Source organism: Aotus nancymaae, unplaced genomic scaffold, assembly GCF_030222135.1.
Source record: "Aotus nancymaae isolate 86718 unplaced genomic scaffold, 86718_ANA_hifiasm-v0.15.2.pri h1tg000062l, whole genome shotgun sequence".
Lineage (NCBI taxonomy): Eukaryota > Metazoa > Chordata > Mammalia > Primates > Aotidae > Aotus > Aotus nancymaae.
The window spans coordinates 22,657,989-22,683,535 of record NW_026988476.1 but is presented as its reverse complement, the minus strand read 5'-3'; the positions used below and the strand labels follow the sequence as shown (position 1 = coordinate 22,683,535).

The following is a 25,547-nucleotide window of genomic DNA, read 5'->3' as shown; positions in this document are numbered from 1 at the left end:
ATCAGGATGATGTTGGTCTCATAAAATGATCTGGGGAGGATTCCTGCTTTTTGAATTGTTTGGAATAGTTTCAGAAGGAGTGGTACCAGCTCCTCTTTGTATGGCTGGTAGAATTTGGCTGTGAACACATCTGGACTTGGGCTTTTTTTGGTTGGTAGGCTATTAATTTCTGCCTCAACTTCAGCCCTTGTTATTGGTCTATTCAGGGTTTTGACTTCTTCCTGGTTTAGCCTTGGGAGGGTGTAAATGTCCAGGAATTTATCCATTTCTTCCAGGTTTACTGGTTTATGTGCAGAGAGTTGTTTATAGTAATCTCTGATGGTGGTTTGTATTTCTGTGGAATCTGTGGTGATATCCCCTTTATCATTTTTTATTGCATCTATTTGAGTATCCTCTCTTTTCTTTTTTATTAATCTGGCTACTGATCTATTTTGTTGATCTTTTAAAAAAAGCAGCTCCTGGATTTATTGATTTTTTTGAAGTTTTTTTTTTTTGTGTCTCTATCTCCTTCAGTTCTGCTCTGATCTTAGTTATTTCTTGTCTTCTGCTAGCTTTTGAGTTTTTTTGATCTTGCTCCTCTAGTTCTTTCAATTTTGATGATAGGGTGTCGATTTTAGATCTTTCCTTTCTTCTCATGTGGGCATTTATTGCTATAAATTTTCCTCTAGATTCTGCTTTAAATATGTCCCAGAGATTCTAGAACATTGTGTCTTCATTCTCATTGGTTTTGAAGAACATCTTTATTTCTGTCTTCATTTCATTGTTTATCCAGTCAACATTCAAGAGTCAGTTGTTCAGTTTCCATGAAGTTGTGTGGTTCTGAGTTACTTTCTGAATTCTGAGTTCTAATTTGATTGCACTGTTGTCTGAGAGACTGTTATGATTTCTGTTCTTTTGCATTTGCTGAGGAGTGATTTATTTCCAATTATGTGGTCAATTTTAGAGTAGGTGTGATGTGGTGCTGAGAAGAATGTATATTCTGTGGATTTGGGGTGGAGAGTTCTGTAAATGTCTATTAGGTTTGCTTGGTCCAGGTCTGAGTTCAAGTCCTGGATATCCTCGTTAATTTTGTCTCACTGATCTAATATTGACAGTGGAGTGTTAAAGTCTCCCACTATTATTGTGTGGGAGTCTAAGTCTCTTTGTTAGTCATTAAGAACTTGCTTTATGTATCTGGGTGCTCTTGTGTTGGGCATGTATATATTTAGGATCCTTAGCTCTTCTTGTTGCATTGATCCTTTTACCATTATGTAATGCCCTCCTTTGTCTCTTTTGATCTTTGTTGGTTTAAAGTCTATTTTATCAGAGACCAGGATTGCAACTCCTGCTTTTTTTTGCTCTCCATTTGCTTGGTAGATCTTCCTCCATCCCTTTATTTTGAGCCTATGTGTATTCTTGCATGTGAGATGGGTTTCCTGGATACAGCACACTGATGGGTTTTGACTTTTTATCCAATTTGCCAGTCTGTGTCTTTTGATTGGGGCATTTAGCCCATTTACATTTAAGGTTAATATTGTTATGTGTGAATCGGATCCTGCCATTTTGACAGTAGCTGGTTATTTTGCCCATTAGTTGATGCAGTTTCTTCCATAGTGTCGATGCTCTTTACTATGTGGTATGTTTTTGGAGTGGCTGGTACTGGTTGTTCCTTTCTATGTTTAGTGCTTCCTTCAGGAGCTTTTGTAAAGCAGGGCTGGTGGTGACGAAATCTCTGAGCAGTTCTTTGTTCATAAAGGATTTCTCCTTTGCTTATGAAGCTTAGTTTGGCTGGATATGAAATTCTAGGTTGAAAGTTCTTTTCTTTAAGGATGTTGAATATTGGCCCCCACTCTCTTCTGGCTTGTTTTTCCTGAGCGATCCACTGTGAGTCTGATGGGCTTCCCTTTGAAGGTAACCCGACCTTTCTCTCTGGCTGCCCTTAGCATTTTTTCCTTCATTTCAACCCTAGCCAATGTGACGATTATGTGCCTTGGGGTTGCTCTTCTTGGGGAGTATCTCTGTGGTGTTCTCTGTATTTCCTGGACTTGAATGTTGGCCTGCCTATCCTAAAGAGTGTTTTCCAGCTTGGATTCATTCTCTCTGTCACATTCAGGTACACTTATCACATGTAGATTATGTCTTTTCACATAATCCCATATTTCTTGGAGGCTTTGTTCATTTCTTTTTACTTTTTTCTCTAATCTTGCCTTCTCATTTTATTTCATTGAGTTGATCTTCAATCTCTGATCTCCTTTCTTCTGCTTGGTTGATTCGGCTATTGAAACTTGTGTATGCTTTGTGAAGTTCTCGTGTTGTGTTTTTCAGCTCCATCAATTCATTTATATTCCTCTCTAAGCTGTTTATTCTTGTTAGCATTTCATCAAACCTTTTTTCAAGGTTCTTAGTTTCTTTGCATTGGGTTAGAACATGATCTTTTAGCTCAGAGAAGTTTGTTATCATCCACCTTCTGAAGCCTGTTTCTGTCAATTCATCAGACTCATTCTCCGTCAAGCCTTGTTCCCTTGCTGGTGAGTTGTGATCCCTTGGGGAGGAGGAGAGGCGTTCTGGTTTTGGGTATTTTTATCCTTTTTGCACTGGTTTCTTCCCATCTTTGTGGATTTATCTACCTGTGGTCTTTGTGGTTGGTAACTTTCAGATGGGGTCTCTGAGTGGATGTTCTTTTTGTTGCTCATGAAGTTATTTCTTAGTTTTCTTTCTAAGTCAGGCCCCCCTGCTGTAGGATTGCTGGAGGTCCACTCCAGACCCTGCTTGCCTGGGGATTACCTGCAGTGGCTGCAGAAAAGTAAGGGTTGCTGCCAGTTTCTTCTGTTACCTCTGTTCCAGAAGGATTCCCACCAGATGTCAGCCTGAACTCTCTCCTTTATAAGTTGTCTCTTTGGTTATATGGTGGTCAGGGAGCTGCTTGAGGAGACAGTCTGTCCCTTATAGGAGCTCAAGTGCTGAGCTGTGAGCCCCACTGCTCTGTTCAGAGGTGCTGGGCAGGTTTGTTTAAGTCTGCTGCAGCAGAACTCATAGCCACATTTTTTTCCCAGGTGCTCTGTCCCGGGAAGGTGGGGCTTTATTCAGAGATGCCCTGAAAAAAGGTGGGCCTTTTTTCAGAGATGCCCTGCCCAGCAAGGAGGTAGCCTAGTCACAGTCTGCCAGGAGAGGCATTGCTGAGCTGCTGTGGGCTCTGCCCAGCTGCTGTGTGAACTTCCTTGCAGTTTTGTTTATAGGGGTATAGTCAGAACTGCCTCGGTAATGGTGGTCTGCCTCTGTAATGGCGGACTGCCTCGGTAATGGCGGACTGCCTCGGTAATGACGGACTGACTCGGTAATGACGGACTGCCTCAGTAATGGCAGACTGCCTCAGTAGTGGTGGACTGCCTCAGTAATGGCAGACACCCTTCCCCCCACAGAGCTGGAGCATCCCGGGTCCAGCTGTGCTTGCTGTGCAACTCTCAATCCAGAGTGTTTTAGACTGCTGGTGTTTGTGGGGGTGGGACCAGCTGAGCCAGATCACCTGGCTCCCTCTTTCAGCCCCTTTTTTTTCAGTTGAACAGGTGACTCTGTCTCCCAGGTGTTCCAGTTGCCAGTTGAAATGGCGCCTGGATTTGTGTGAGTTTTTGTGTGGAGACCTGCTGTCCCAGCTGAAACAGCCGTGCTGAAGACTCATGGTGCTTTTCTGCCCAGGAATCTCCTGGTTTGTGGGCAGTAAAAATTCGTTTGGAAATGTGGTGATCACTCATCCTCTGCATTTTCACTGGGAACTGCAATCCAGAGCTGTTCCTATTCAGCCATCATCTTTCCTTTTTGTTTAAATTAAATAGAACCAGTTTCTGTTGCTTGCAACCAAGAACCCCAAATGGTACAGGCTATGGGCAGAAAAGTAAGGACAGGTATTCACAGAGCATTTAAAATCCATTCTTGTTTGAGTACTCTCTCAGATAACAGCTTCTGTCCTCGGGTTTGCTGGGCACCGAATCATCACTCCCTGATCTGGCGGTGCCAATTAACAGCCTCATTCTCAAATTCCACAAATCCCTCCCTCAGCTCCACTGCTTTTAAAGATACAGAAAGTGTTCAAAGACACAGTATACCATCAAGTTCTGTAGTTTGTACTTTTTAGGTTACTTTCACAATTCACCTCCCAAAATGACACCTTTCAGTGACAAAGTAATAAATGTTTGAAGTACTATGTAAATATTGAATGTATTCATGCAAAAGATAATGTTATACAGTATGCTTCCTAACTGTCCTACATGAAAAATTACTGCTCTCACTACTGAGTTGTCATTATTTTATAGTTTATATATATATGTATATTTATTCACATTTTATCTAATATCAATATTTATCTGATACATAATTATTCAATTTCTGTATGTATAAACTCTAAAAATAATTTACACATATAGAAATGTGAATAATTATGCATCTATTAGATAAATCTAAATTAAAACTTTTAAGGCATATCAATGAAAAAACCAAAACAAATAAAATTTAGACCCAAATATTGATGGAGCAGAGGAAACAAGGTATACTTTTATATTGATGATAGCATTATAACATGATTTATTCCTTTGATTTTGCCATAGTATTATGGCAAAATCCAAAAAGAATTTAGGTGAAATAATGTTATTAATAAGCAAACAAACATATCCATGTAAATTAAAACCTATATAAAAATACATACCTAAAAGTTTATAAGTAAACACAGGGTGATGTAAATGGAGTCAATCCATGGTGGTTACTAGCAGAGACCTGTGGTCAGACTTAAGTTTGAATCCTGGTTCAACTGTGTGTCACTGGGCATGTTTATTGGTTCAATTTGCTCTTAATACAACCCAGTAGTGGAGGCTTATTTGGTTACTAGGGTAAAGCTACTTTGGCAAAGACTATATACAAGCACAGAATGTATTTATTCAACAAATATTTACTGAATACCTACTACAGTTGTCCCCCCTTTACCCAGAGGGTATTTGGTAAAGTATATATAGGGTTTGCTTCTATCCACAGTTTGGTAAAGTATTTGGTAAAGTATATATAGGGTTTGCTACTATATATACTTTTTTCTTATTCATACACTTATAATAAAATTTAATTTATAAATTAGGCATAGTAAGAGATTAACAACAATAATAAAATGGAACAATTATAACAATATACTGTAATAAAAGATATGTGAATGAGGTCTCTCAAAATATTTTATTGTTCTGTACTCACCTATTTTCAGACTGATATTGCAGTAACTGAAACCGTGGAAAGGAAACTTGAGATAAGAGGAGACTACCCTTATTTTCACTTCACTAAAACATACCAGGCATTATTTTAGAAAAGGACTAAATAATTAATAAGACATACAAGAGAGCTCCTTTCCTAGTTTATACTTTAGCAGGGAGAAGCAGAAAATAAGTATAAAAATAAATAAACAAATAATTTTGGCTACCGATAAATGCTGTGAAGATAACAAAAGGGGATGACAGATGTAGTAATCAGACTGGAGGATATCTTAGTTGGGTAGTTATGAAGAACAACTTTGAAAAAGTGACTGAGGCCTGAATATAAAAAACCCATCACATAGGTACCTGTAGAAAACACAATTCAGGCAGAGTGAACAAAATATACAATACAAAGGCTATATGGATGGAATAAACTTAGTATATGTTTTGTGGTGAGAAGCTGGGAAACAAAAAGCCAATGTGGCTAGAAAAGGAAGAGGAGAGTAATAGTGGCAGGGGAATGAGAAAAACAGGCAGAGTCCATGTCTTACATGCCATAGAAGTCACACTGCCTTTGCCTCTTAAGCTCCACCTACTCCTGTGTAAATACCTGCCAGAAGGCACACCCATCTGGGCCACTGGGATAGTTTTCTGGACTCGGGTCCCAGGCCGGTATTCCCACACAGCCCCAGTACCTTCCTTGGGTCTTCCCCAGATCCATCTGGGCCAGAAATTCACATAAATTTTGGAGCCCTCACAAGACACAGAGCAAACCTAGGCTTACAGCGTCCTCTAGTGCTGAGACAGTTGCAGTGGACGCAGGCTCAGAAAATACAACAGTCAGTCTGTTTAGAATCCCTAGAAGGCCCTCTGACGAAGGCCAGGCAAAAACAAAGCCAGACTGTGAAAACTAAAATAAAAACGTAACCCCTTGGTGTGTGGACACTGTCACACTTCCACAAGCATCAAGAACATTAAGAGAAATATGACCTCATCAAATGGATAAAATTAAGGTGCCACTTACCCCAAAGTGATGGATATGTGTGATCTCTCAAAGAATTTTAAATAGTTGTTTTAAAGAAGGTCAATGAACTTCAGGAAATCACAGACTCAATTGAGGAATATATCAAAGAAATTTAATGCAGAGATTGAAATAATAAAAACAACAAAGAGAAACTCAGGAGCTGAAAATATGATGAATGAAATGAAAAATGCAATGGGGAGCAACAGCAGCAGAACTGGTTAAATAGAACAATCAGTGAGCTTGAAAACAGACTATTTGAAAATACAAAGAGGAGAAAAAAGAAAAAAAAGAAATGAAGAAAGCTTAAGGATCTGTGGGCCAACATCAAAAAAGTAAGGATTTGGGTTATTGGTGTTAGGTAGGGAACTGAGAAAGACTAAAAGACAATTGTATTAAAAATAATAACTACAATTTACCAAGAGATAGGGAATATAAAAATGCAAATTGTGACATCAAATATTCAAAATGTGTAGAAGAGAATGGAGTTAATGTGTACAGAATTCTGTTTCTTTTCTCTTCTTTTTGTGATCAAAGTAAAGTTGCTATCAATCTTAAATAAACTGTTATAACTACAAAATATTTTTTTTGTAAGCCTCATGGTAACCACAAAGCAAAAATCTGTAACAAATACACTAAAAATAAAAACAATAGATTAAAACATACTGCCAGAAAAATCACTTAACCACAAAGGAAGACAGTAAAAAAAGAAGAAAGGAAAAGAAGAGTTAGAAAACAAGTAACAGAATGGCAGTAAGTCCTGACCTATCAATAATAACATTGAGCATAAATGGATTAAACTAATTAAAAGACATAGAGTGGCTGAATGGATTAAAAAACAAGATCTAACTGTATGTTGCATACAAGAAAATCACTTCACCTGTAAAGACACACATAAATTGAAAGTAAGGGGACAGAAGAAGATATTCCATGGAAATGGAAACCAAAAAAGGAGTAGGAAGAGCTATATTCATATCAGATAAAATAGACTTTCGTTTTCTTTTCTTTTGAGACAGAGTCTCACTATGTTGCCAAGCCTGGAGTGCACTGGTGTGATCTCGGCTCACTGCAACCTCCACCTCCTGTGCTCAAGCAATTCTTGTGCCTCAGCCTTCCAAGCAGCTGGGATTACAGGCATGCGCCACCATGCCAAGCTAATTTTTGTATTTTTAGTAGAGACGAGGGTTCACCATGTTGGCCAGGCTGGTCTTGAACTCCTGAGCCAAGCCATCTGCCCACTCGGCCTCCTGAAGTGCTGGGATTATAGGTGTGAGCCACTGCACTTGGCCAGATAAAATAGATTTTAAGTCAAAAATTGTAAAAAGAGACAAAGGTCAATATACAAAGGTGTCAACTGAGCAAGAAGACATAAGAATAGTAAATATATGCACATCAAACACCAGAACACCTAAATATATGAAGCAAATATTAATATTAGTAATGTTAAAGAGAGAGATAAACTGCAATACAGTAGCAGTAGGGGACTTCAACATCCCAATTTTAGCAACAGACAGATCATCCAGGCGAAAAATCAACAAAGAAACGTTGGAGTTAAATTATACTCTAAACCAACTAGCCCTAACAGACATCCATGAAACATTTCATCCAACTGCTGCAGAATACACATTTTTCTTATCAGTACCAAAAACATTCTCCAGAATAAACCATATGTTACATCACAAAATAAGTCTCAACAAATTAAACAAAGTCAAATCATATCAATGTCTTTTCTGGCTACAACAGAATAAAACTAGAATTTAGTAACAGGAGTAACTTCTGAACAGTAAAAATACATGGAAATTAAACAACATCTTCCTGAATGATCAATGGCTCAATGAATAAGTTAACAAGAAAATTTAAACGTTTTTTGAAAAAAACAAAAAAGGAAACACAACATACCAGAAACTATAGGATACAGCAAATGCAGTAGCAAGAGGGAAGTTTATAGCAATAAATGCCTCCATCAAAAAAATACAAAGACTTCAAATAAGCAATCTAATGATGTACCTCAAGGAACTAGAGAAGCAAGAGCAAGCCAAAGCCAAAATTAGTAGAAGGGAAGAAATAATGAAGATTAAAGCAGAAATAAATGAAATTGAGACTTAAAAAAGTATAGAACAACAAAACAAAAAATGTGTTTTTCGAAAAGATAAATCAAGAAACTTTTAGCTAGACTAAGAAAAAGAGAAGATCCAAATAACTAAAACCAGGGATGAAAAGGGAAACAATACCAGCCTGGGCAACACAGATCCTGTCTACAAAAAATTTTAAAAATTGGCTGGGTGTGGTGGGACATGCCTGTAATCCCAGCCTTGGGACTGAGGTGGGAGGATCGCTTGAGCCTAGGAGGTTGAGGCTGTGGTGAGCTGAGATCACACCATTGCCCACTCCAGTCTGGGTGACACAGCAAGACCCTGTCTCAAAGTAAATAAATAAATTAAATTAAAAGATAAAAGCAGTGTTCAAGTAAAAGAAAAAAGAAAAAGGGAAATATTATAATAGATACCACAGAAATGCAAGAAATAATTAGAGATTATTATACTAAATGCCAGCAAATTGGAAAACCTGGAAGAAAAAGGTAAGTTCCTGAACACATATAACCTACCATGATTGAATGATGAAGAAAACCTGAACAGACCAATAATGAGTAAGAATTTATAGTAATAAAGTCTCCCATCAAAGAAAAGCCCAGGACCTTATGGCCTCACAACTAAATTCTACCAAAAGTTTAAAGAAGAACTAATACCAATTCTGCTCAAATGATTTCAAAAAATTGAAGAGGAGGGAATACTTCCAAACTCATTCTATGAGGCCAGCATTAATTACCCTGATACCAAAACCAGACAAAGAGACAAACAACAACAAAAAACACTACAGGCCAACATCTCTGATCAACATAGATGCAAACACCCTTGACAAAACACTGGCAAACAGAATTCAACAACACACTGAAAAGATCATTCACCATGATCAAGTGGATTCATCCCAGGAATGCAAGGATGGTTCCATGTACACAAATCAACAAATGTGATTTACTGCAGCAACAGAAGCAAAGACAAAAACCATGTGTTCAACAGATGCTTAAAAAGCATTCAATAAAATTCAACATCCTTTCATGATAAAAGCTCTCAAAAAATACAGTACAGAACATACCTCAACAAGATAAAAGTCTAAATATAATAAACACACAGCTAATATTATACTGAATGGGGAATAATTGAAAGTGTTTTCACTAAAACCTGGAACAACATAAGGATGCCCTCTTTTACCACTTATATGCAACATAGTACTTGAAGTCTAAGCCAGAGCAGTTAAGCAAGAGAAAGAAATAAAGGGCATACAGACTGAAAAGGAAGACATCAAATTAATCCTTGTTACAGATGACATGATCTCATCTTTTGAAAAACTTAAAGACTCAACAAAAAAACTATTAGAAATGATAAATGATCAATAAAGTTGAAGGATACAAAGCCAACATACAAAAATCAGCAACGTTTCTATATGCTAACAGTGATCAATTTCAAAAAGAAATCAATCTCCTTTATAACAGCTACCAAAAAAATGCCTACTAATAAATTAAACATAAGAAGTAAAAGATCTCTACAATGAAAACCATGAAATATTGAAGAAATTAAAGAGGACACAAAAAGTGGAAAGGCATCCCATGCTCATGAATTGGAAGAATCAATATTGTGAAAATTCCTTTTTTAAAAAAAAATTGTGAAAATTTCTATACTACCCAAAGTGATCTACAGATTCAATGCAATCTGTCAAAATACCAATTACATTCTTCACAGAAATAGAAAAAAGAAAATCCTAAAATTAGTATAGAACCAAAGACCCTGAATAGCTAAAGCAATCCTGGGTAAAAAGAATTAAATTGGAAGCATCACAATATTTGATTTTAAATTATACTATAAAGCTACAGTATCCAAAACAGCATAGTACTGGCATAAAAACAGACACACAGACCAGTGGAACAGAACAGAGAACCCAGAAATAAATCTACGCACTTACAGTCAACTTATTTTTGACAAACGTGCCAAGAACATACACTGGAGGGAAGTCACAATCTCAATAAATGGTGCTGGGAAAATTGGATATCCGTATGCAGAGGAATTAAAGAGCCCCATCTTTCACCATGTACAAAAATCAACTCAAAATGGATTAAAAACATATATGTGAGACCTGAAGCTATGAAAGTACCAGAAGAAAACCTTGGAGAAATGCTCCAGGACCTTCATCTGGGCAAATATTTTTTGGGTAAGACCTCAAAAGCAAAAGTAACCAAAGTAGTAATAGACAAATAGGATTACATCAGGCTAAAAAGCTCCTGTGCAGCAAAGGAAACAATTAACAAAGTGAAGTGACAACCTACAGAATGGCAGTAAATATTTACAAGTTATCCATCTGACGAGGGATTAATAACCAGAATATATAAGGAACTCAATCAATCAATAGCAAAAAGATAATCAAACTAAAAATGGGCAAAATACCTGAACAGACATCTCTACAAAAGCAGTCATACAAATAGTCAACAGTTAAATGAAAAAAACTCAACATCACCAATCATCAGGGAAATGCAAATCAAAACCACAATGGGTTATTATTTCACCCCTGTTAGAATGGTTATCATCAAAAGGACAAAATACAAGTGCTGGCAGAGATGTGGAGAAAGGTGAATGCTTGTACACTGTTGATGGGAATGTAAAGTAGGACAACTGTTATGAAAAACAGTATGAGGCTGGGCACAGTGGCTCATGCCTAAAATCTCAGCACTTTAGGGGGTTGAGGTGGGTGGATCACTTCAGGTCAGGAGTTCGAGAGTAGCCTGGCCAACATAGTGAAACCCCATCTCTACCAAAATTAATAAAAGGCTGAGTGTGGTGGCTCATGCCTGTAATCCCAGCACTTTGGGAGGATTAGGTGGGTAGATCACCTGAGGTCCAGAGTTCGAGACCAGCCTGGCCAATTATGTCAAAACCCCATCTCTATTAAAAACACAAAAATTAGCGAGGCGTGGTGGTGGGTGCCTGTAGTTCCAGCTACTTGGGAGGCTGAGGCAGGAGAATTGCTTGAACCCAGGAAGCAGAGGTTGCAGTGAACCGAGATTGCACCACTGGCACTCCAGCCTGGGTGACAGAGCAAGACTTCGTCTCAAAAACAAAACAAAACAAAACCCAAAAATCAAACAAACAAAAATTAGCCAGGTGTGGTGGCAGGCACCTGTAATCCCAGCTACTCAGGAGGCTGAGGCAGGAGAATTACTTGAACCTGGGAGGTAGAGGTTGCAGTGAGCTATGAATGTGCCACGATACACTAGCCTGGGCAACAGACTGAGACTCCGTCTCAAAAACAAACCAACCAACCCAAAAAACAGTATGGAAGTTCCTTGAAAAACTAAAAATAGAACTACCATATGATCCAGAAATCTCACTGCTGGGTAGATATCCAAGAGAAAGGAAATCACTATGTCAAAGAGACAGCTACAACTCCTTTATTTACTGTAGTACTAATCATATTAGCCAAGATATGGAATGAACCTAAGTATCCATCAACAGATAGATGAATGGATAATGAAAATGTGGTATATGTATAAAATGAACCATTACATGGGCATAAAAAGAATGAAATCCTGTCATTTGAAGCAACGGGGATGGACCTGGAGTTCATTATGTTAAGTAAAATAAGCCAGGAACAGAAAGACAAATATACTTGTCCTCACTCATATGTGGGGCTAAAAAAGCACATCTCATGGAGGTACAGTAGAATGATGGTTACTAGAGGCTGAAAAAGGAAAAGTGGTAGGGGAGGATGAAGAGAAGTTGGTTGATGAGTACAAAAAATACAGTTGGATAGAAGGAATAAGTTCTAGTATTCAATTGTTCATTATGGAAATTATAGTGAATAACAATTTATTATATGTTTCAAAATAACTAGAAAGAACTGTAATGTTCCCAACACAAAGAAAATATAAACGTTTGAGGCAATGATATCCCAATTACTCTGATTTGATTATTATATATTGTTTACATGTAGCAAAATATCACAAGTACCCCCAAAATACGTACAATTGACATGTCAGTTAAAAAATACAAAACAATTAGATTGCACATACAAATCCCACCTTGTATAAACTGGTAAGTGCCCCAAGAGAAATAAGTAAAATCTGAAGATAATTCAGATAGTGGGAGTTATTTCCAAATTTTATTTTAGAGTTGGGGGAGAAGGGATCAAACTGAGTTCATAAAAAGGGGAAAGATTAAGTGAGGTCTTTAAAGTTGGATAAGATATGAACAATCTGGTAGAGATGTGTAGGAGGAGGAAGGTTGTTCCTGATTAATAAAACAGCCTAAGAATATAGAGATAGAGGGCATACTGTGTGTCATTTGGAAATAAGAAAGGTAAGATTGGTTGAGACAAATTACAGAGGATCTTATTATCACAGAACATGTACAGTAAGGAAGGAATAATAAAAAGAGGATGACAGAAAACCAAAAGCCTGAACTTTAAGGAAATGCTCTTAAAGATAGCAAGAAACAGGGTCAATTTGATGGTGAAAAAGTACCAAAGGTACTGAGACAGAGAGAGAGAGAAAAAAAAGAAAGTTAAAGAGGTAGATGTTAACACTTGTTCACTGAATAAAAGGAATGACTATTACTGTACACTACTACAGAACTCAAAAGCCAAAAATAATGAGTCTAGTGATTTTACAAGTAGAACACGAAAGCAAGATGACGTGTTTTTTTTTTTTTTGAGATGCAGTTTTGATTTTGTTGCCTAAGTTGGAGTGCAATGGTGTGATCTTGGCTCACTGCAACCTCTGCCTTCCGGGTTCAAGTGATTCTCCTGCCTCAGCCTACCGAGTAGCTGGGACTACAGGTGCATGCCACCACATCTGGCTCATTTTTGCATTTTTAGTAGAGAGGAGGTTTTATCATGTTGGCCAGGGTGGTCTCGATCTCTTGACCTCGCGATCTGCCTGCCTCGACCTCCCAAAGTGCTCGGATTACAGGTGTGAGGTACCTTGCCCAGCCGACATGCTCTTTGAATACAGAAGTTTATAATCTAGTTAGGAAGACTGGGAACTACTTAACATTACAATATTAACAAACTATCTAGTATATCATCTACTTTTATAGGTGAACATGACTAAACATGTATATCTGTAGTATTCCTGGATAATTCTGAATCCATGCAGCTTTTAAATTTAAAACTTTAAACAACAATAAGTGAATATCTTTCATATGATAGTAAGGGAACAGTGTTTGAATAATTCTGGAGGATTTATTAAATGAAATTTTCTTCTCAGATTGGTGACTTTACTCAGAGTATTATCTATTTCAAAGCAAGTAAAAAACCAAATTTAGCAATACACTAAGTATCTAGAGAAGAAGCACTTGAAATTCAACATCTGTTTATGCTTTATCCCTAGACAAGCAAGAGGTATGAATTCTACAATGATGTTAGTATCCTGAGTAAAGATGCCGTTGCTCCTACCAATAGATTATGAACCATAACAGTGACAGTTTTATTCTTAACAGTCAAACCAAAGCTTGAATTAGCTAGAATATTTAAATGTTAGAAAGAAACCGGAATAGAAATTTGATAAAATCATTTTCCAGGTAAGATTAATAGGTTAGAAAGTCTTATTTTCTTTGTCTCTTCTTTTCCTCTTTATATATATACATATATATACACACATATAGTATTTTCTCCAGCATTCCACTGAAATATGTTTTAAAAGTAAAATTAAAATCTCTGCCTACATTTAAAGTACAAATTGGTTACCATATATTTAATTATAGTACCTTACTTTACCAGGACTATATTAAGAACAATGACAATATAGAAGCCTAAAAATATTTCAGAGGACTGTTTTAACTGGTTAACGTACTACCTCAATTTATTATTTGTGAATAGACAATGATGTCAAATTAAAGCAAGAAAGCAAGCTCTTCTGTGAAAGTGATTGTAAAAATGTTTGTATGTACATACCCACACCCTAATATCCACATATCTACCCCCTCATACCCAATGCCACACATAAACTGTGATGACCAATTTTCTACTTAACCATATGGTCAATCAACAATGGTAGAAACTTTCAAGTTTCTTTGTGATGGGTTAGTATCTGGCTTCTGTTTGTTGCTCTAAAGTGTAAGGAAAGGAGATGCAAGCCATTTACAAATTTTGCTACACAATTAGTGGTTTCAAATATCATACAGACTTCATATGGTGAGGTTAACATTTTCTTAGCTTTATACAAATAAAAACAACTTTTACCTATATGACATCTTAATATTACTAACCCTGCCACCCTTACTGGGCAAAATCTTAAGATGATAGTGTGGATTTATATTATAGACTATTTTTGATCCATTCATATATATTCTGATTTATTTCATGTGATGAGCCTCCAATGCAGAGTCACAGAAAATACAATATGCTTATTATATTATTTCTTTTCTTTAAACCGTTATTTAGTAAGGACCAAATACTGAATAACTTTTAATTTCTAGTGATTATTCTTTCATGCTCAAAGTGTAACTGTCATTCAGGATACTTTTTAAAAAAGCAATATGCCTGTAGTCTCAGCTACTTGGGAGGATGAGGCAGAAGATCACTTGAGCCCAAAAGCTCAAGGCTGTACTGCACAATGATTATGTCTGTGAATAGCTACTGCACTCCAGCCTGAGTAATATGGCGAGACCCCATCTCAAATAAAATAGCAATTTAAACCTTCCATTAAAATGTGATTTGTAGGATAAGAATTTGAAATTAGTTTAAGTGCCAATTTAAGAAATATACTTACCTTTGATTCGAGGTAGACATTTGCTGATGACATTTTTGTAATTTTGCATATGTAACTAACTAAAGAGATGGCACAAAGAATAAACAGGCTATCATTAATTAATGCTCGAACAAACACAGTCCATTTCAACTGATTTTCTGGGACATCTCCATGAACTAGCATTGCACAAGTCAAGTTGACCACTAAAAAGACAAGGCTTGCCAATATAAAGCCCAAATGCAGTAGAACTCTGAAAGAAAAAAAGTATATTAGATGGTTATATAACTAATAGGAAATTAAATTCTGAATTAGTGTGTTAGTCTAGGTACAATAATTCCTTTAGTTTGAAATGTTTATAATTTCATTAAAAGGAATTTTAATAATCTCTCAGAGTCACTTGAGCTATCTTTGCTGTTATAAAATCAGTTATCTAGATTATTTAAGAATGGCATAGATTTTTAAGCATTTATTCAGAAATAGTCTCACGTTGACTTGAACTAAATTGTCTCTACCAGGAATGAGATAGGACTATTTTAACACTATTTCAAGTAATCCTGAATTTTTCATTTTTATAACTATTAAACATTTTCATTAACCTTTCCATTCCAAGAATTATCAGGCTTTTATAATGTGCCTGAAAATTAATATACTGTATCTAAATTTATATTGATTACCTAACGTTAATTTTAAGAGTTAGTCCAGGCGTAGCAGCTCACACCTGTAATCTCAGAACTTTGGGAGGTAGAAGTGGGCAGATCACTTGAGGCCAAGAGTTCAAGACCAGCCTGGGCAACATGGTGAAACCGCATCTCTACTAACAATACAAAAATTAGCTGGGTGTGGTGGGACACGCCTGTAGTTCTAGCTACTCAGGAGCCTGAGGGACAGAATCACTTGAACCCAGGAGGTGGAGGTAGCAGTGAGCCGAGATAGCACCACTGCACTGCAGCCTGGGTGAGAGAGCAAGACTGCCTTAAAAAAAAAATTAAGAGTTAAAGAAAGTATGTTTTAAGCAATATTCCTCATGAACTTCTGATTATAGCAAAACAATGTAGAGTTTCAAGCACTCATCAATACCTCATGTTCTTATAAAGTTGCATATTTACTGTGCATACAAAGCAACTGTGCACATGAAATCCCTAACCTCTTCCCCCTAAGAAAAGTTAAGCTACCACATAAGAACTCTTCAGTTAAGGTTGCTATCTGTATCAAGTAGCAGTAACAACTATCTGTACAAATGTAATCCCAGTTCAAATACATTTATACTCCCAAATTAAATACATATGATGCTGAAATTTATCTGGCTTCCTGATCTATTGGATCATTTCAATAGTGGAAATCATAAAGCAGCTGCCTTTGGAAATGGTTTAAACAAGGTAAATTGAAGGTAATGTGCAATCTGTAACAAGCAAACTAAAATGTTTAGTGTACATGCAAAGCACAAAGATTTTAGTTTTAAAAGGTTGCATTTTAAAGTTCTCTCAGATTAAATAATAAAAACAATTACATAGTTTGAAACCCAAAAAGGAACTTGAAATTACTTATATATCCAGATAATTAGAGGAGTTTAGAAAACTAAATCAGAGAGAGAGTACATGAGTTGCACAGTCAGCAAGTTAGTGAGAAATTCCAATCTCCTGACTCCACAGCTTAGCACTCTTGCTTTTGAGATTGATCAGTACTGAAATATTACTTATTTCACAGAACATTCTCACCCCAAACAGCATAATCTAAGTTTGGCAAAAGTGGACCCTACGAAATTAGATCTGACATTTCAAACAGGACAGGGACAGAGCAGCAAAAAATCAAAAGCCACAACAAACAAAATATATTAGTCAGCAGTATGGTATGGCTGAAGGGAAAGAAATGTAGGCTACTCAATTTACTTTCTTTGAACCAATCTAACAACTTGGTTTTTATGAAACCGTGAAGGTGCTCTCAACAACCACTCCCTTCTACCATGAGCTGTTGACTACACAAGAAAATTATATCATTTAGATACTAAGCCTTAATATTAATGAATTAATACTTTAGATCTTTTAGATAGAAATTCAGATACTCATAAAACTTACTTGTGTTTGTCAAGTTCAGTGGCACATCTGACTTTACATATAACCTATAAAGAGAATGTAAAAAGAAAGTTTTGAAAACGTGTAATGTAGAATTCTTATATATGTTCTGATTTTGTGTTTTAAAGTGCTACAACTATAAATAATATATAGCAAGCCAAGTTTGAATGTTAATGGTTAAACTACCATAGACTAAAAGACAGGTTTCCACAGGCTTAAAACAATAAACCAGTAACTTTCTTTGTTATCAACATAAACTTACATTTCTATCTTTGAAGATTTAAACAAAATTAATTCAGTTTAAACATTTATTGAACTTTTATTATGAGGCAAATACTGTGCTGAATAGCTTGCCACCTACCCTAAACTTCATTATATTAGTCATGTTTTATTCTAAAATGTAACTTCTAGCTTAAATATGAATATGGCTGAGTGTTCTCCAAAGATTATTTTCTTTTATATGAAATGAAGTAGAAAAGGGAAATGAGGTACTAAAAATGAACACAAAGATAATGAGCGTATGTCATATTTAGTAAACTTTCTTCTTTAACAAAGCCTTACAAAAGGCAGGTGTTGAGATACTTGTTGAATAAAGTTAGGCAGGTAAGTAAACAGAATCTGAAATAAAGATGGTATATTCTGAGAACATAGTATGAAGGGTCTCAAGTCCTTCTTGTGAACTTGAACTTATTCTTTAGAAAATGGGAAGATATTGAAGGTTTTTATACATCTATTCCAAAATATGGAATTCCACTAATCTGACATTAATGTACAGTCTGCTACAGAGGAACTACAAAATAAAAGTAGAAAGACCAGTTACAGGACTATTAAAGTAGAGTATAAACTTTGGGGACCTGGAAAGAAAAAAGAAAGTATATTATGAAGAAAAATAGTGTAGGTACATGGTAACATACCGATTTCATTCAGAGTGCCTGTTATACACCACACTCTATGAAAGTTGGCATGGATTCATAAACATGACCATGGTTTCTGCTCTCTAGGAGCTCAGAATATGGAAGACCAGATAAACCATCTATTTTGATACATTGTTATACGAATGCAAAATATGCTATCACAAAATCTAGGAAGAGAAAAAGACTAATTCACTCCAACAAAGGGTATGTGGTAAAGGGAATGACTGTTCGGAGCCTCAGGGAGGACTTCTCATAACATGTGAGCCAACTTATGAAGAGTAAATTTGTGTTAGGCAGGCGAATCATCAGGCAAAGACAGAAGCCTGGGCATCTACTCATAACTACTGTACAGCCATGTGTTGCTTAATGACAGAGATACGTTCTGAGAAATGCACTGTTACAAATGCACTGTCAGTGTGCAAACATTACAGAGTATACATACACAAACCTAGATGGTATAGCCTACTATATACCTAGACCATATGGTATATAGTCTATACTCCTAGGCTACAAACCTGTACAGCATGTTACTGCTGTACCAAATGCTATGTGCAAGTATAACATGATAGTAAGTATTTGTGTATCTAAACATAGAAAATATACAGTAAAAACATGGTATAAAAGATAAAAAATGGCGCACCTGTATAGGGCACTTAATATGAATGCAGCTTACAGGGCTGGAAGTTGCTCTGGGTGAGTCAATGAGTGAATGGTGAGTGAATGTGAAGTCCTAGGACATTACTGTACACCACTGCAGACTTTAAAAACATTATACATTTATGTTACACTACATTTATTTTAAAAAACTGAAACTAAATTAACCTTAGCTTACTGTAGCTTTTTAACTTTACACACTTTTTAACTTTTTGACTCCTGTAATAACACTTGGCTTAAAACACAAATACATTATACAGCGTACAAAAATATTTTCTTTCTTCATATCCTTATTCAGTAAGCTTTTTTTCCTATTATAAAATGTTTTCATTTTTTACTTTTTGAACTTTTTTCTTAAAATCTAAGACAATAAACACACACATTAGCCTAGGCCTACATAGGGTCAGGATCATCCATCACTGTCTTATCTTTTGCCACTGGAAGGTATTGAGAGGCAACAACATGCTTGAAGCTGTCCTTGCCTATGATAACAATGTCTTCTTCTGGAATACTTCCTGAAGGACCTATGTGAAGCTATTTTTCAGTTAACTTTTTTTTAATAAGTAGAAATGCATTCTAAAATAACAACAAATATATAAACCAGTAACATAATCATTTATTAACCAGAATTATATACTGTACACAACTGTATGTGCTATACTTTTATACCACTGGCAGCACACCTTTGTTTACACTAGCTTCACCATAAACATGTGAGTAATGCATTGTGTTATGATATCACAATGGCTACGTCACTAGGTTATAGGAATTTTTCAGCTTCATTATAATCTTATGGGACCACTGTTGTATGTGTGGTGAGTCACTGACTGAAAATACTATTATGTGGTGCCTGACTGTGTTTTGGTAACAGTACTACTATCTACCAGAAGCTGAATGTGATGGAGAAGTCTAAAATAGTATACTATTAGTCTCTAATACTACTTATATTAAGTCTTAGATGCATCCATTTTCGCCATCTGCACCATCACAGTGGATTATTCCAACAGCCTTTTCATTGATTCCTCTACCTTCATTCTTAATTCTACCCACCTCTTCAGATGGTAACTGTTCATTTGACTACTTCTTAAAACTCCCCCCTCCATACATGATTTATTTTTAATTTTCAAAACTGTGGTAAAATAGAACCTAAAACTTACCATTTTACCATTTTTTAGTGTATGGTTCAGTGGCATTAAGTACATTCACATTGTTGTGCAACCATCACCTTTATCCATCTACAGAACCTTTTCATCTTCCCACAATCAAACTCTATACCCATTCATTAAACAATAACTCCCCATTCCCTCCTCCTCCAGGCTCTGGCAACCATCTCTCTACTTTCTGTCCTTATGAATTTGACCACTATATGTACCTCATACAAGTAGATTCATAGAGTATTTGTCCTTTTGTGACTTTCATTTAGCATAATGTCTTCAAGATAGCATTATGTCAGAATGTCCTTCCTTTTTAAGGCTGAATAATATTCCATTGCATGTATACACCATATTTTGTTTATCCATTCATCCACCAATGCACTTAGGTAGACCCTACTTTTGGCTATTGTAAATGCTGCTGCTGTGAACATCACTGTTCTATATGTGATTTTCAAAAAATTAAATGAGAGCAAGTTGTATGACACTCCTTTGCCCTAAGTACTTCAATGTATACTTCTTTAAAAATGAAAATTCTCCTACATAACCACAGTATAATTACAGAAATAAAACTGAGTATGTATACTATCGTGTAATTTGCAGACCTTATTCATATTTTTCCAATCATTCCAATAAAGTCCTTTATGGAAATAATATCCAGAATTATGCATTATGTACAGATTTAATGTGTATTTAGTTTCTTGTAATCTTCACCTCTTTCCTTTGTCTTTCATGATATTCACAGTTTTCAAGAGTAGAGACCAGTGATCTTATAGTGCTTCCTTATGATTAGATTTAGGTTATACATTTTGGTAGGATCACCACAGAAGTGATGATATTGCATTCTCCTCAATGCATTACATCAGGAGGTTCATGATGTTGATTTGTTCCATTACTATGATGTTAACTTTACTCAACTGGGCTGGGTGCAGTGGCTCATGCCTCTAGTCCCAGCACTTTGGAAGGCCAAGGTGGGTGGATCACCTGAGGTCAGGAGTTTGAGACCAGCCTGGCCAACATGGAGAAGCCCCGTCTCTACTAAATAAAAAAAATTATCCAGGAGTAGTGGTGCACACCTGTTAATCCTAGCTATTCGGGAGGCTGAAGTAGGAGAATCGCTTGAACCCGGGAGGCGGAGGTTGCAGTGAGCCAAGATTGTGCCATTGCACTCCAGCCTGGGAAACAAGAGCAAAACTCCATCTCAGAAACAAAACAAAACAAAACAAAAACGTTTATCAAATGGTTAAAGTGGTATCTATAGTGTTTTTACACCATTTACTGTTTTCCCACTGTAATTTTTAATAGAGAAGGGGTTTTTCCATGTTGGTCAGGCTGGTCTCTAACTCCCGACCTCTGGTGATTTGCCCGCCTCTGCCTCCCAAATTGCAGGGATTACAGTTGTGAGCTACCGCGCCCGGCCAGAACTTCTTTTAAAAAAGTACATCTGACCAGCCACAGTGGCTCATCCCTGTAATCACCACACTTTGGGAGGTCCAGGCAGGAGGATCACGAGATCAAGAGATTTGAGACCATCCTGCCAACATGGTGAAACTTTGTCTCTACTAAAAATACAAAAATGAGCTGGGCGTGGTGGTACGTGCCTTAGTCCCAGCTACTCGGGAGGCTGAGGCAGGAGAATTGCTTGAGCCAGGCAGTCAGAAGTTGCAGTGAGCTGAGATTGTGCCACTGCACTCCAGCCTAGAGACAGAGTGAGACTGCGTCTCAAAAAAAGATAAAAGTACATCTTATTACACTATTCCAGAAAAAAGTCCATAGATTTTTAATACAGAAAAGGTCTTTTATTGTCTAGCTCCACCTTCCCATCCTTCCTTTTAGCCCCACCTTCAAACTTACGGTTTGGTCATTCTGAATTATTATTTCATTTTACTTTATACTGAAGGTGTCTCACTCTGTTTGTCAGGCTGTAGCGCATTGGCACGATCTCGGCTCACTGCAACATCTGCCCTTGAGGTTCAAGTGATTCTCCTGACTCAGTGTCCCCAATAGCTGGCATTACAGGTGTGTGTCACCATGCCCAATTAATTTTTGTGTTTTTAGTGGAGACGGGGTTTTACCATACTGGCCAGTCTGGTCTCAAACTCCTGACCTCAAATGATCTGCCCACTTCAGCCTCCCAAAGTGCTGGGATTATAGGCATGAGCCACTGCATCTGGCCTGGTTATTATGAATTATTTAAAACTCTTCAAGTAAGTGGTTCAATTTCCTATCTCTGTGCCTTTGTACATATTTTTACTTTGCTTAGATTATGTTTTTGTGGCCAGATAACAAATTCCAACTCATCCTTCCAGATATTACTAGAATTTCATTCTTTTTTCTTCTTCTTTGAGATTGAGTTTCGCTCTTCCTGCCCAGGCTGGAGTACAATGGCACAATCTCAGCTCACTGCAACCTCCACTTCCTGGGTTCAAGCGATTCTCCTGCCTCAGCCTCCCAAGTAGCTGGGATTATACCTGGATATTTTTGTATTTTTAGTAGAGATGGGGTTTCTCCATGTTAGTCAGTCTGGTCTCAAACTGCTGACCTCAGGTGATCCTTCCGCCTCAGCCTCCCAAAGTGCTGGGATTACAGGCATGAGCCACTGCGCCCAGCCTAGAATGTCATTCTTTATATTGTTAGGTTAAGTATCTTAGGGAGAGAGAAAACTTTTTTATTCTTGCATTATTAATCACACTGTATATAGTATTTATTTACATATTTATTTATCTCTTAAGAAAGGCCATAACTTACTCAGATACATAGCTGTAGTGCCTCCCATAATGCCTGGTTCACAGTAGGTTTTCAGAGAGTGTCTGAATAAATGTGCAGTGAATTCAGGTCAAAGAAAGTACTTTTGTATGGTAGTGTGGTGTGGGACAGTGTGGGAAACAGCAGAAGCTGAAGCTGGAGGCAAGCAGTCATCAAATCATGGAAGCTTTGTATAAAATGCTGAAGAATTAGGCTGGTTACAAACTCTGTAATATGATTCTATGTTTGAATGATTTCTTAAGTGACAGTGTAGAAAATGCATTAAAAGTGGGGCAAACAATTCCAGTTAAAAGACTGTTGAAGTTGAGTGAGCTACCTCAACTATATCCTCAGGTTTTGAATCTAAACAACTGATTGAATCAGGGCCTCACATTTAAAAGCCAGGTTATGAAATATATTGTTATATTTAAAGTTTATTACATCTAGGCAGAAAAAAAGACAATAGGTGAGTTTTGCAATATAAGAAGGAAATTACAGTCACCTACAGAGGTGACAGCTGAAACGCAGAATAATACATTTGAGGGAACAAGTGTAGAATGTGAGTCAACCTGTGATATGTTCACATTTAATAGTCAGAATCAGAAAGCACAAGAGTAAAGAAAAGGGAGATGGGCAGAGGGGAAAAACATAAGAATCCGACTAGTCATAGAAAACAACAGAGTAGTTTAGAATTAAAAGGAAGAAAGTAGAGCCACTGTTAAATTCTATAAAAAGTCAGAAACGATTAAGAAAAGATCATTTAACTGAGTGAATGGTATGTCACTGGTATCTTGCAGAGAATAGTTTTCAGCAGAATGACAGAGCAGACGTGCAAGAAGTTGATAGGAAGTAAGACAACGGAGGCAGTGAGTATAGACTGAGAGATATTTGAAGCTAAGAGAAACCTGGGAAAATCTGTGTTGGAAGATAATTCTCTATGAACATCTCATGTTTTTGCATGGTCTAGATCTTCTGATTCTGAGCAAAGGGGTATGCATGACAAACATCCTTGAATGCAACAGAGTGTTTGCCTTAAGGTCAGAAGGAATATTCCTGACTAGTATAATAAAGATAGAGAACATTGCCTTCCCTGAAGACATTCCATGATAGTAAAGTCTCCCTCTCTCTCGGTGAAGATTTGCTTACACTCCAGAGTAAATGTCTATCTCTGTCTCTCTTTTTTTTATTTCAGGGTTTCTCTCCTGTAGCATTCCCCACTGCATATGCAGGTAACATCTGTCCTCTCACAGTGCTTCCCTATGAATTTGAGGGCTTGAAGACCCACAGCGAAAAAACATAGTTTTGTTGCTGCTTTTGCCATGAGTGATAAATGGTCTTTTCCTCTGACTCATGGGTGTGTGTTTTCTTCGTTTTTGTTTTTTTTTTTTTTTTTTTTTTTTTGAGACTAAGTCTCCCTCTATTACCCAGGCTGGAGTGCAGTGGCGCGATCTCCGCTCACTGCAACCTCTGTCTCCCAGGTTCAAGTGATTCTTGTGCTCAGCCTCCTGAGTAGCTGGGATTGCAGGTTCCCACCACCATGCCCAGCTAATTTTTGTATTTTTAGTAGAGATGGGGTTTCACCATGTTGGCCAGGCTGGTCTCAAACTCCTGATCTCAAGTGATCCACCCTCTCTGGCCTCACAAAGTGCTGGGATTACAGGCGTGAGCCATTGCTCCTGACCTGGGTCTTGAGTTTTCTGTCAGTATATGTACATAAAACAATAGCAGGCTAATCTGTTAAATTTCAAGTAGAGTAAAAGACTCTTCATGGTTGAAGATTTAGCAATCTGTTGGTCAGAAACTGACTAAATAGAGGGTGAAGCAGAAGATGGAGAGTGAAGAGACAGCAAGAGGACGAGAGAGAGAGAGAGATTGAGTTATTTCAATTGTTAGGAAGGTTCTAGACAGAAGAGGCATGTTAGTCCTGAAAAAGAAGACACTTTTGAGTCAAGACAGAAGAAAAGAAAATTAAAGAAAAACTTGGAGGTCTGCACAGAAAATTTAAAATAATTTACAAACCAGCTCTTTATTGAAATAAAAAATGTGGATATAGTATGGATTCTGATATTTTGATATAGAGAAGAAGGATGAGAGAATTTGGCAAAAGGATTCTATTTTTTTCTAGGAAAGCAGGAGGCAAGGTCACCTCTTGTGAAAAATGTTAGATTTAAGCACTGGAATATGAAAAACATTTGGAACACATGAATAGAAAGGTTATAAAAGAATATACTGAGAAACAGCAAGATCCAGTTAAAGTTAAGCAGTTGATAGTAGATATAATTAGTAAGGTTTCCTGATTTTAAAATGGAAACAATCTAATAGAAAAAAAATGGGCCAGGTCCAGGGGCTCATGCCTGAAATCTCAGCACTTTGGGAGGGTGAGGTAAGAGGATTGCTTGAGGCCAGTAGTTTCAGACCAACCTGGTCATCATAGCAAGGCTCTGTCTCTGTAATACATACATATATACACACATACATAAATAGAACTATAACCACACTTACAGTCATAGCTACTCAGAAGGCTGAGGCAGAAGATGTCTTTAGCCCAGGAGTTTGAGGCTGCAGTGAGTTATAATTACACCACTGCACTCCAGCCTGGGCAACAGAGCTAGATCCTGTCAAAGTTGTCAGAATCAAAGTGGAGTCACTTATGCCAAATCCAAACAAAAGGGAGTCAGGAGGTCATAAAGGAGGAGTTTTATACACATTTCTATATTAAAAATGATTACAAGGATTCTCTGAAGACCACAATCTTACACAAAAGTCACTGTAACCTTATACAAAGAATACTTCTGTGAGGACATCTATCCAGCAACTGCCTATTCAGCCTCGGATGACACCACCCTAGTTATTAATCCTTGTGGCAAGGGTTAACCATTTCAAAACAACTATGCAACCTTTTGAATTTTGCCTTTAAAAGTTTCCCCTTGCCTCGATCTTCCCAAATATGCACATGATCCAGCTTAGCACATATAACCTGAATTATAATCATGCTCCT

The 25,547-nt window shown here is 37.0% G+C and overlaps 1 protein-coding gene across 1 annotated transcript in view; it reads right to left on the bottom strand.

The window, feature by feature from the left end:
• The window catches only part of GPR137C (G protein-coupled receptor 137C), an 82,821-nt gene that overhangs the window by 27,228 nt on the left and 30,046 nt on the right, over positions 1–25,547 (bottom strand). Inside the window, exons 2-3 of the mRNA XM_012451044.2 lie at positions 17,089–17,132; positions 15,038–15,266 (exon numbers count right to left, since the gene is read on the bottom strand). Coding sequence (XP_012306467.1) covers positions 15,038–15,266; positions 17,089–17,132 — 273 coding nt within the window. The remainder of the gene's footprint in view (positions 1–15,037; positions 15,267–17,088; positions 17,133–25,547) is intronic.